This window comes from Orbicella franksi, chromosome 4, assembly GCF_964199315.1.
Source record: "Orbicella franksi chromosome 4, jaOrbFran1.1, whole genome shotgun sequence".
NCBI lineage: Eukaryota > Metazoa > Cnidaria > Anthozoa > Scleractinia > Merulinidae > Orbicella > Orbicella franksi.
Genome location: NC_138148.1, coordinates 17,841,272 through 17,854,800, shown reverse-complemented (window position 1 = coordinate 17,854,800; position 13,529 = coordinate 17,841,272). Strand labels below are relative to the sequence as shown.

The 13,529-nt window shown below is 39.7% G+C and overlaps 1 protein-coding gene across 1 annotated transcript in view; it reads right to left on the bottom strand.

Annotated features, from left to right (window-relative positions):
• LOC145484701 (uncharacterized) overlaps positions 1–13,529 on the bottom strand; it is a 63,592-nt gene that overhangs the window by 38,816 nt on the left and 11,247 nt on the right. The window contains exons 9-14 of the mRNA XM_081463312.1: positions 12,856–12,928; positions 11,803–11,856; positions 10,744–10,809; positions 9,942–10,007; positions 5,350–5,397; positions 149–226 (exon numbers count right to left, since the gene is read on the bottom strand). Of these exons, the coding sequence (XP_081319438.1) occupies positions 149–226; positions 5,350–5,397; positions 9,942–10,007; positions 10,744–10,807 (256 nt within the window). The 5' untranslated portion in view covers positions 10,808–10,809; positions 11,803–11,856; positions 12,856–12,928. The remainder of the gene's footprint in view (positions 1–148; positions 227–5,349; positions 5,398–9,941; positions 10,008–10,743; positions 10,810–11,802; positions 11,857–12,855; positions 12,929–13,529) is intronic.

The following is a 13,529-nucleotide window of genomic DNA, read 5'->3' as shown; positions in this document are numbered from 1 at the left end:
AATTTGGTATTGGACTGGAACTAGCTTGTAATGGAGGCTCGTGCGGGGGAATATCATTAAAAAGAGATTAATGTCATTTGTATTTGAAGACTTCTGTTCGATAGCTGTCGGCTTCATGTTTATAAATCAGTCGAGTCAAGGATTTTACCTGTTTTTATAGCTTTAATCGAAGTCTGCTCCAACTTGATGGCGGCAGTTGCATCATTTAGGGCCTCGTGAAAATTCCCTGATTTATAGAATTGAGAAAAACATTTCATGCACAATAGAAGAAGAAGTGGCGAATAAGTACATGCAATAAAAGCTCACGAGGTTCCAGAGGTATAAAAGAGCATGTTTTCTTTCAATGTTTAGACTCAATCTAGGGGCATGGAAGAGATCTGTTTTGATCGTCGAACTATAGTTGACCTCTGATAACTTAAGACCGAGTTTACCAGAGGACCAGGCAGGGGTGATACATGCCATCTCTCCTTTTTGGATGAAACTTTGCCAGATTGAAGGTACTACCCAACAACTCTAAAAGACAAAGTGGGCCGGCTTGGTGATTTTTCCCTTAGGAGTTAGACCACCCCCCCCCCCCCCTGGTTTTTTGCCCAAAATCCAAAAAATGTCACTAAAATAAGCATCAAATTTAAACACCGCTCCTGCTTACAGAATACATTGAATTTTATTGGTATTTCACACAAATAAAGATTGGACCTATCTTAGTTCACACTAGGAGTTTCAAGTCATTTGAAGTGACAGGTGCCAATCAAGGAATGTTATTTCCTACCCATGTCACGCAACATTTAGCTATATGGCAAATTAGCTCAAATTCTGACTCAAATATTGCTTAAGGCCAACTTTCTAAATCAAAACTAATTTCATCACAGTTTAGAGTCACCCTTGGCCTGATGAAATCAAGAATAACATTTTTGGCATCTGTTATTTTTTGGTAACAAAACCCGTATAAACAACATGACAAGAGGCTAGTTTTAACAAAGAGACAAGGGCGAAATCTAAAACTATTAGATATTATAGAATCGGTTTATCAAAGTTTTTCTATGTTAATGTCATTAACAAAGTCTTTGAATATTATTTAGGGCAGTGGAAGCTCAATGAATGCAAAACTCTTTGCAATACCCCTTAACCCTCGGATGTACAAGGGGGGCGGGGGTTGAATGCCATTTCCCAACAAGGTATTTTCAAAATTTTCAAGACGGTTTACTCTAAGGGGCTGAAACTTTCAGTAGGTGTTCATTCATCCTTCACGAATATTTTGATATGTCAATTGTGTGTCCATTATTTTTTGTTTCCATAGCAACCCCTAGTTTCATGTAGGTTTGGCCAAAAATCAACTTTTTTGACCTAATTCTGTATTTTTTCCCAGTTTTATTCATCAAATTCCAGAAATTCACCAATATGTACATTTCATAAGCACTTTGGCTTGATTTTGTATCAATTTCCGTTTTCTTGACTTTTCAAGAAAAAAGTAAAATCCAAGATGGCGGATCCAAGATGACGGGTCAAATGACATCATTTGGCATCATAAGACGTCTTAACCGACAAATATGGTATCATTTTGTAGAACAAGCTCAGGGCTATCTAATCAATGTATATTTATTTCGCTGTGCCTAAACAGAGCGTAAATCCAAGAGGGTTCCATCCATTTCCCCCTTCTACCACGGTGGGGGTGCTAGTTAGCTTGTACATCCGAGGGTTAAAATAACAGTGCAAAACACCTCAATTCTATTTGTACAATCTAAATATGGGAATAAAGGGCCATGATATTTAAATTCTAAAACATTGACTAGTTAGATGTGAGTTTTTCTGGGCAAATCTCACTTTTTAGATTACCTTTGAAACCCTGCTCGATCATCACGGGAGGGTCACATGCTTGATGTTGCGGCACTTGATTATTGTCAACTCTTACTTTACACTCGGCATACAAACTCATCAATCCTGAGAAGTATTCTTTGCTGACATTATTGTTTACCCTCATATATTAACTCTTGAGCTCACCCAATGAATATTCATTTCATGCGAATTGAGCTAAAAAACATCTATGATTTTTTTTTTACTTTGCTGCATCAGGAAGGCAAGTAAATCTTAATTAGTATAAAGATAAACGTTGTGCATATAATTTTGAAAGCATGGGAACAAGAACCAAAGACCTTGATCAGCAGCAAATAATATCACCAAGTGATAATTAATAGTTTGTTGTTGCTATTATTATTATTTTATATCATATTTAGTTATATTTATTGTTGTTGAAGGTGAATTAATCAACATGACACGAGCGTGGGACAAAGAAAGATTCTGAGTCCCCGACAGGAATCGAACCCATGACCTCCCGAACACCGGGCGAGCGCTCTATCCACTGAGCTGCGAGAACTCGTGGAGAGCAAGGTCATTTAACTCAGTTCATATATGACAGGTGTCCTGCATGCATGATCCACATGAGAAATCTCAAAGGGATGGGTCTGAAAACATCAAGAAGAGGAGCCCGCTTTTCTGACAAAGTGAACACACATCCGAAAAGAACATTCTTGGAAGGTGAGGGGACAGGACGAAAGTGTAGTGAATGAGTGCAGTAAGATGAGACTGTGCAAGACAGGAGTGGCAGGAAAATGTCCAGCAAAGAAGAGTAGCTTGCTGCAGACCAAATAGCCCAGTACTTCAGCATGTTGTCTGTAATGTACAGAAGTGGCCGACTAACTATACACCAGGCTGATCTGAGTCTGTCTCAAGATGAAGCAGAAGAGATCTTGACCAGGTTTGCAGTACGAAGACAGTACTACTTGCCAGCTACTTTATCATCCACCATGTAGTATATGTAATACAGTCTTGTGACCAGAAAAAAACAAATCAGTTATTTCACAGGGCTATGGAGCTACGGATATACACAGGAGGTTACTGAGCAGAAAGGAAAACGATGGCCAAGAGCCAATCAAGCTTCTTGAGTGCCTAGAAAAATTTAAAAAGTTCAAACGGGCCAAACCTTGCTAAACCTAAGGCACCGGTGCCGTGTATGTTGTCATATGTGCTCGCTTGGACCCTAGGTTTTAGATAATTTCAGCTACTAGATCTTCTTAAGGCTCAATTTTTCCTCAGAATTGCAATTTTTTTCACACATCTTCTTACTCGCAGACATGCGATTATTTACAATGTTTTGTGCTAACATCTTTCAGGTATAACCTTTATCTGCGGTCAATTCAGTATAGGAACTTTCAGAAGAAAACGCATTTTCATAAAAGCTAGCTAAAGCTCAATCTTACAGTTCAAGTATTATATACAACTGTACGTGTTTACCAAGATTTACTTGCATGCCTGCTGCAGCAAAATGAAAATTTCAAGGGTTTTTTGAACTCGGAATGAGAGCCAACAATAATTTCAGCAAAGAATACTTCTCAGGATTGATGAGTTTGTATGCCGAGTGTAAAGTAAGAGTTGACATTAATCGATTGCAAGATCAAGTATTTGACCTGTGATGATTGAGCAGGGTTTCAAGAGTAATCTAAAAAGCAAGATATGCCGAGAAAAACTCTCATCTAACTAGTCAATGTTCTAGAATTCAAACATCACGGCCGTTCATTCCCATATTTAGATTGTACGAATAGAATTTAGGTGTTTTGCTCTGTTATTTAACCCTTGGGCGTTCAAGCTAACTCGTACCCCCACTGTGGTATAAAGGGGAAATGGAAGGAACCCCCTCTGGTTTTTGTTCTGTTAACTCACAGCGCACTAAACTTACATTGATTAGATAGCCCTGAGCTTGTTCTAAAAAAATGATACCATATTCAATGGCTGTGATGTCATAATGTCAAATGACGTCATTTGACCCGCCATCGTGGATCCGCCATCTTGGATTTTACTTGTTTGTTAAAAAGTCAAGAAATAACGGAAATTGATACAAAATCAAGCCAAAGTGCTTATGAAATGTACATATTAGTGAATTTCTGGAATCTGATGAAGAGAACTGGGAAAAAAATACAGAATTAGGTCAAAAAAGTTGATTTTTGGCCAAACCTACATGAAACTAGGGGTTGCTATGGAAACAAAAATAATGAACAAACAATTGACATATCAAAATATTCGTGAAGGATGAATGAACACCTACTGAAAGTTTCAGCCCCTTAGAGTAAACCGTCTTAAAGATTTTGAAAATACCTTGTTGGGGAATGGCATTCAACCCCCAACCCCCCCCCCCCCTTGTACATCCGAGGGTTAAGGGGTATTGCAAAGAGTTTTGCATTCATTGAGCTTCCACTGCCCTAAATAATATTCAAAGACTTTGTTGATGACATTTACATGGAAAAACTTTGATAAACTGATTCTATAATATCTAATAGTTTTAGATTTCGCCCTTGTTTCTTTGTTAAAACTAGCCTCTTGTCATGTTGTTTGAACAGGTTTTGTTACCAAAAACTAACAGATGCCAAAAATGTTATTCTTGATTTCATCAGGCCAAGGGTGACTCTAAACTGTGATGAAATTAGTTTTGATTTAGAAAGTTGGACTTAAGCAATATTTGAGTCAGAATTTGAGCTAATTTGCCATATAGCTAAATGTTGCGTGACATGGGTAGGAAATAACATTCGTTGATTGGCACCTGTCACTTCAAATGACTTGAAACTCCTAGTGTGAACTAAGATAGGTCCAATCTTTATTTGTGTGAAATACCAATAAAATTCAATGTATTCTGTAAGCAGGAGCGGTGTTTAAATTTGATGCTTATTTTAGTGACATTTTTTGGATTTTGGGCAAAAAACCGGGGGGGGGTGGTCTAACTCCTAAGGGAAAAATCACCAAGCCGGCCCACTTTGTCTTTTAGAGTTGTTGGGTAGTACCTTCAATCTGGCAAAGTTTCATCCAAAAAGGAGAGATGGCATGTATCACCCCTGCCTGGTCCTCTGGTAAAACTCGGTCTTAAACATTCAAGAACGTGTAATGGAGAATTCGAATCATCGGGTGATGGGAACGAACACCGGACATTACAAAATAAAACTGTAAGTGTTTTAATCAGGTTTATTGCTGAGAAAGAGTAAAACTGGAGCGATGCTTCGGATCACGCAATATGATCTTACGCGGGCACTATTAGGTGATAGTATAACCATGGGTGAATATCAGTCGATAGTGCCCGTTCAGAGTAGTAGCTCATGAAATGCAAATTTCTATTTCATTTTTTAGATGAAGTAAAATAGTTTATATCTCCAGTGTTGATTTCTGTTTTGTCTATTTCTCGTTTATTTCTATGAGCTGATAGTTGTCCCCGGAAAGTTACTTTACCAATATCATCTGCTGAACGCAAAGAAAGCAACATTTATTTTTGATTGGTGGATAAATTTAAAAATGACAGGATCAAGATCTTACCGAGACGGTAATAAGCTGTTGCCCTGTTGCTGTACACCTCTGCTATCGCTGAAAGAGCAAAACTGATTTCATTAGTAACATATTTTGTACAGTACATTGAATAATTTGTTTCCCTTATGTTTACGTTTTCCTTTACTCATATTTTTGCCTCCTAAAGTCCAACCTCAACGTCCACGTCGTAGGAGGTGGAAACAGGCAAAGTAGGGATTGCTAGGCAGCTGGACGATGTATGTATCATTAGTAACATATTTTGTACAGTACATTGAATAATTTGTTTCCCTTATGTTTACGTTTTCCTTTACTCTTATTTTTGCCTCCTAAAGTCCAACCTCAACGTCCACGTCGTAGGAGGTGGAAACAGGCAAAGTAGGGATTGCTAGGCAGCTGGACGATGTATGGTTGGAGGTTAATCTTCGTGAGCCGCTACGGTAGCCATGAAGGCCTGCTTGGATCAACCCTGAAACGTGCTGGCTAATGGTGACCCTGGTGAAGCTGACTGGGCCAATCACCCACCAGTGAATACAAACGATTACAGAAATGGAGACAATACTGAGTATGACCAGCCGAACTCGTGAAGAGATCTCTTCCGAGAGCTATATGAGACCATCTGGTGAAACCCTGCCGGGAGCCACATGGCCGAAACCTCTTCTCACGATGAGGGCTACAACAAGGATTGGGACCTGGAATGTCAGTACCCCGGATGAGGCAAGTAAGAGTTCCGTGATTTCTGAATTTTGCCGCACAAGTGGCAAACGAAATGCGCCGCTATGACATTGCAGTGTTGGAAATCTGCGAAAGCACGTTGAATGGATCTGACTGCATAACACTAGCAACAGGAGAGCAGGTTGGTGTATCCTAGACATGAGAATGAGCAAGTCAGCAGCAAAAGCCTCAGTGGGTCCATGTTCACCGAGGATCATCACTGCACGATTCAACTCTAAGGGCAGAAAGGTCACCCTCATAAACTGCTATGCTCCAACCAATGATACTACTGATGAGATAAAACAAGAATTCTATGAAAGTCTCCAAGGTGGTTTAGATCACACGCCTCAACGTGACATCAAAACTCTCATTAGGAATCTTAAAGCCGAAATTGACTCGGTTAACACTGGCAGAGAGAGGATCATGAGGCGTCATGGATTAGGCTGCATAAATGATAATGGAAAACGGTTTGCCAACCTATTTGCTTTCAACGATCTCGTCATTAGTGGCAGTGTTTCCCCCACAAAGCCATCCATAAAGCCACATGGATCTCTCCTGATGGTACATCATCCAACCAAATTGACTGTATTGCAATTGGCAGAAAGTGGAGGAGAAGCCTTATGGATTCGAGAGTTAAAAGCGGGACGGGTGTTGCTTCTGACCACCATCTCCTGCTAGAGACCCTTAAAGTGAAACTTGGGGCACACCGGGATCTTACAAGTAGACCACACAACAAATGGGAAAAATGGGAAAGCGCCAGGTTCAGATGGCATCCCCCTTGAAGTTCTTAAAGTAGACCCAAAAACTGCAAAACCCATCTTATATCCGCTTTTCCTCCAGATCTGGGAAATGGAGAAGGTTCTATCAGAATGGAAGAATGGTTACCTTGTCGGGCTGCCCAAAAGAGGGGATCTTGGGCTCTGCAAGAACTGGAGGGGAATCATGCTCCTCTCAATTCTCAGTGCGGTTTTCTTCCGCATTATCCTAGCTAGGCTAAAACATGCCCTAGATCACAAGCTGCGGTGTGAGCAGGCAGGGTTTAGGAAAGACAAATTTTTCACCGATCATATTGCATCCGCGTCAGACTAGCCACCAACATTTCACAAGTATTTGACGATTGTTTGCTTTTGTATAAATTTAATTTGTGAACGTACGGTTGGGAATCCTTCTATGATAGAGGGCCAGACTGTCAACATCAAGAATTTGCAAACGGGACTTTGGGCGTGATGCTCAATGAGTTTGCCTATGAATTCTAAAGGTCTTTAAAGAGTTTCTTGGCCGAGACAAAACGCCAGGTCAGACTAGCCACGAACATTTCATAAGTATTTGACAATTGTTTGCTTTTGTAAAAATTTAATTCGTGAACATACGGTTGGGAATCCTTCTGCGATAGAGGGCCAGACTATCAACATCAAGAATTTGCGAACGGGACTTTGAGTGTGATGCTCAACGAGTTTGCTAATGAATTCTAAAGGTCTCTGAAGAGTCTCTTGGCCGAGACAAAACGCTGCGTCAGACTAGCCACGAACATTTCACAAGTATTTGACAATTGTTTGCTTTTGTACATATTGCATCCTTGAGGATAATCATCAAACAATCTACAGAATGGCAGACTCCGCTATACAAGAACTTTAACGACTTCGAAAAAGCTTTCGACAGAATTGACAGGAACGTCATCTGGCAACTCATGGGTCACTATGGAGTTCGACAAAAGTTTATTAAGTTGATTCAGGAGCTATATGAAGCCTCGGCCTGTCAAGTCGTTCACAACGGGAAACTATCAGAGCCATTTGAGATGAACACAGGGTTCTGTCAAGGCTGCTTGCTCTCACCAATGATCTCCATAACGGTCGTCGACTGGATTATTGGAGAGGTAGAGAGTCAGTGTAAAACAGGTATACAACGGACACTTGCGACTCAACTCCATGACCTGGACTGTGCAGATGACAAATGTCATTTATCCCAGAAACTGCAACATATGCAAACCAAGAGTGTCCATCCGGCACTGGGTACAGAGAAAACGGGCCTGGTGATCAGCCAAGAAAAGACCAAAGTCATGAGAGCCAGCGGGAGAAGATCAAGCTGAAAGATGAGGAACTGGAGGACGTTCAGAGCTTTACGTATTTTGGGACTATCGCCACATCAGACGGAGGAGCGGATGAAGATGTAAAAAGCAGGATAGGCAAAGCCAGGCAGGCCTTTAATACCCTAAGCCCAATGTGGAACTCAACATCAATATCCACAAAATCCAAACTTCGAATCTTTACTACCAATGTGAAGTCAGTTCTTCTACATGGTTCCGAGACCTTGAGAGTCACAAGATCCATATCAAAGAAGCTGCAAATCTTCACTAATCAATGTCTGAGAAGGATCCTTAAGATATACTGGCCAGAGAAAATCAGCAACAGGGAACTTTGGGCAAGAACAGAGCAAGACTGTATTCCAGTAGAGATCGCCGGGCGCAGATGGAATTGGATTGGCCAAACATCGAGGAAACCAACATCTCACACAACCTGGCCCTAGAATGGAATCCCCAGGGTAAAAGGAAGGTAGGAAGACCAGTGAAAACCTGGAGGAAGTCAGTCGAAGAGGAGCTCAAAGAAGCCAACATCACCTGGAATACGGCAAAAGAACAGCCGCGAACAGAGTCCGCTGGCGCAGCATTGTAAGCGCCCTTTGTTCCACCAGGTGCGTAATGGCCTAACTAACTACGTTCCTTATTTTCTTACAAAGTAACACAGCTATGAGCAGCTAAAATTATGTATTAATAGATTTATAGTTAGACTGAATTGCAGTTGCCTTCTCTTCATCTGAAAACCACGTCTGAATCAAATGGCATTCAAAACTTTCTCAGGTCTTTCTTTTCGGTCTGTGGTTTTGACTTTGCATTGCAGTAGTTATCAGTTTTTGAAAACTTAATGTCATTCTGAAAGTAATCAAGAGGCCCTTTAGGCTACCCCTGCTTGTTACCCTATAACTGGAAGAAAAAATAAGTGAAAGCGAACAGTTCTTTGATACTTGGAGAAGCTATGCATCTAAACCAGGCGGGTAATGATGTATTCTTTTTTGAAAGAAAAAATAAACAAAATATCAAGTCACTGACATAATATTGTCAGATGGTCAGCTTTTTGGTCGAATTAAGGTACAGTTAATGCTTAATCGTACCTTTTCGGTACACTTCGGCAATATGGCCAGCTCGTTTGATTTCATCAATAGCCAATAAAAAAGTTTTTTTTTTTTTTGTTACCCCAGAGTTTCCTTCGGCGACCCGTCTGCTGACCGCGGGGCTGGGCGCGTCGGCCAGGCTAAAAACTAACCAAACAGGTTCGATTTGGTGTAAAATTAATATTTAGCTCTTATTAACAGAGCAGGAGGTCTGTATGGGGGAATCTTGACCGAGGTCGTGAGTGCACACGACCGAGGTCAAGATTCTCCCATACAGACCGACTTAGCTCGCTTAATAAGATGTTTATTGTATGGCAAAGAGGAAAACTTTAATTCGTTTATGTAACTGGTTTGCTGACATTTTGCTTGCGAAAGGCGATGAGCTTAATTTAAACCTGCCGAAATTTGCTCGTCCTCTTAACTATTTTTTTTTTTTTTTTTTTTTTTTTTTTTTTTTTTTTTTTGTCATCAGGCTTTTTGGCACTTCCATAAATGATTGAGAAGAAAATAATAGAAAACGGTGAACATTTTTGTATTTTAGTTTGCTACTTTTTCAACGCAAAATGAAACCGGTCTACATGCCGGTCTAGATGGGAAAATCAAGACCGCGGTCAATATCTATTTCGACCAATCAAATTCTTGAATTCGGTAGTTCCCAGTCCTTGTGAGACACAGCCATATAATAATGTATAGATAAGAAACTTATTGGCAGTTATTTTTCTCACCTTTGAGAGTAGCATCATCATAATCAACTTCATCGGAGGGGCCTGGGCGTGGAGCTGGGCTTTGCGCTATGAGTGGTAATACGTCGGGAAAAAAAACTTCACATTTTTATTCAAAAACTATTTAAAGCGGTTCTTACTTTAGTGTCAAAAATTAGTTGGTTTTGCATCACTGCACTACACGATTGACTTAAAAATAAACTCGAAACTTTTTCTTATTCCCTCGCACACGTTTTCCTGCACTTCGCTTCAACTGCAGGTGTTTCAAGTTTTGATTGGTTTACCGGATTCTCTGTGTCCTGTCAGTGACTGGCTAGAGTGATTACTTTGATTTTTGATACTCAATTAAAAAAAGGCTCAATTTCCTAACTAATAAACAATGATTTAAAACAGAATAAAGATTAATGACAATTAATAACAAATAACACTGCAAAAGTGAGACAACAAAATAATGGTTCTAAAAAGTTCTAAAAAATAAGGTCTCGGATGTGTCTTTTGTCTTGTTTCGCATCATTTCATCTTAAGCATATATTTCGTTGTTTCACTGTTCCCAGGTATTAAGGCCATCCAAGCCTGATAAATTAGTTATTTCGGCTTATCAATTAAGTTATAGCAAATGACATTAGATTTCCACAGTCTACAGTGTAGACACTATCAATAACATCGCGCTTCAAGTTCCACGACTATTTTAAAACCACGTAGTTTCCTTTGCAGTATTTGATATTTTTAAACTAGCCGAGCATTGAAACAGAGGTCAAACATTTCATTTCTTGCGAAGTTTTTCCTGGAGTTTTTTCCTTCTCACCTTCTAAAACGTCTTCATCAAAATCCACTCTTGCTTCACGCGATTTGACTTGATTTTCTGCCATGACTGAAATATAGAAGAAAAATATATTTTTGTTCACATTTCTACCTTCATTTTTTTCTAAACCTCACTACCAAACACCTCTAAAGACTCTATGAACATGACTGTCTAGAACTTGCTTTAAGTCAACCAATTCCGTTTCATTTAACTTCCATGACGGCAGCCCGCGAGACTTAGTCAATTACAAAAATGTTAATTTACTTCCCAAGAGCGTGGACAAAGGAAACAATTCGAGAGCGCTGATTTGTACAAAAGTAAAAATAGGTCAGGCGATAGGGGTCACCCTTATTATGAAAAACATTGATGTCCCTCGTGACCATACGAAAGTATGACCATAGTAGACATGAGTCAACGTTCTCTAAGAGAACGATGAACGTTTCCATTAGAGGCGTCAAAAAATTCTATTTAGTCTTTGGCACAAAGGCCAAGTTTTGAATGTCACGGTTGCGTGACTTGCATAAAAGTCACAAGGAAGAGTTACTGAACTAAGCTGGTCGTTTTGAGACGCAAAACCGAAATAGAAGATACTTTTACCTTGATTCATAACAATTACATCGGCACGGACAATAAGGCGAAAAAGAGGTGAGATTAAAGAAAGAAGTCAAAACGTATTTTTTCGGGCACGCTGAAAAGTTTGCACCACCACCAACCCACCCTGTCACCACCCGGAACATAATACATTGAAACTCAAATTATTCCACAGCACATGAAGATATTAATCCCTAATCAAAACAAGTTTGTTACGCAATTCAGTGAACATGGCCGACTAAAAGTTTTGTTTTGCATATGCATTCTTGATGCCGGCGAAGGAGACTGCAATTCTGTACTCTCGCTATTGTCCGTTGTTTACATGTTTTATCTCAACAGAAGGTTCAAATCAGAGCTAAGCAATTACTTTGCATTAACTAATTAACATTTCAAGAATGCGACCAAATTTAAAATACAGACGATGAGTACAAGAGTCAACGAAGATTATGAATAATCATATAGAACCCCTACCTCAGGTCTTCACCTGGGCCAAACAGAAAACTATGATTCAGATGACTCGGTAGCCTATGGAGAAAAGTTTACAGCAATTACTACATGGGTCGATAAGAAACATTGGAAAAGCTTGAGTTTCTGAATCTTCGAAACTTCTGCAAAAGTACGTTACCATGCATTGTAAAACGACTGAATGTGAAACCAAAAGTTGAAGTACAAATAATCAAATAGGGATTTCTCCCTCATTCCATGAAAGATCAGCCCATCTGGTTCGTGACCTCATAATATTAATCTCGATTGTAAACGTGATCAATAGTGTTAGAGAGGGGATTCGGAAGGTCGCCTGTATGTTAATCACTTGATTACTTGGTATTTTTTGTTAGTTTCTCATCTTTGATTACGAATACAACTTTATTGTGCAAGTATTTAAACACCAAATGACTATAAGCTATGTCAATGCGTGACACATGCTGTCTAGTTCTCCTTGCTCTCCCTTACCCCACCCTGCTCAGAAGAGCTGTAAAGACAGTTTCCTCGCAGACTACTTCACGAATATCACAAAAACCCTTACAACAGCGGAAGTCTATCACAGTTTACTGTTCACGTTCACACATTTTCTTTTTCACACTTGATTACTTTAAGGGATTAATATCGTGACAATTTTCAATTCTCAGTCACCAGTAAGTAACGTCATCAACAAAATACACATTAACACCGCTAAAAGTCGGATACGACATAGCTCCAGTAAGATCACCTAACTTGCCTCCTTGCCCTTTAAAAAATGAATACGAAACGATTGAATATTTGGGTATCAAGTTGAGGCCGGAAAGCATGTTTGATACGGGAAGTTCAATGACCTTCAATAGACTTCAATGATATCAAGTGATCAGTGTCGCAATTTCCGGATATTTTATACATATGACAGAGCAACGTTGAGAAAAAAAAACACACACAACAGCAGCATTTAATATTTCATTGCCCACAAGAAAACAGATCTAAACTACAGACAATGCATATGGATTCAAAGTGCGTCGACAAAGATTATGCATCTATTATGTATCGAATACGTACCTCAGCTCAGACCTTCACCTCAGCTGATCAGACAGAAAACTATGATCCAGATGGTCTCAGATGACTTGCTAGCCTATGGAGAACAGATTACAGCAATTACTACACGAGTCGTTGAGAAACATTGGAAAAGGCTGAGTTTCTGAGTCGACTAGGCCCCTCACCGTGTATGATAGAAAATGACGCACGGAAAGCGAAACCAAAAGTTGAATTACAAATAATCAAATAGGGAAGTTTCCCTCATTCCATGAAAGTTCAGCGCATCTGGCTCGTGACCTCATAATATTATTCTGGCTTGTACACGTGATCAATAGCTAGTGTAAGAGAAAGGATTCGATAAGTCCCCTGAATGTTGATTACTTGATCACTTGGTGTTTTTGGTTAGTTTTTCATCTTTGATTACGAATACAACTCTAGTGTGCAAGTATATAAACACCAAATGACTATCAGCTACACGTATGTCAATCCTTGACACATCCTGTCTGGTTCCCCTTGTACTACTTTCTCCACCCTGCTCAGCAGAGCTGTAAAGACAGCTTCCTTGCAAGCTTCTTCGTGAATATGACAGAAACTTCTACAACAACGAAATTCTATCACAGTTTACTGTTTTCTTTCAGGCTCTTTGCTTTTCACACTTGATTACATTTCAGGATATATCGTGCCAATGAGCAATTCTC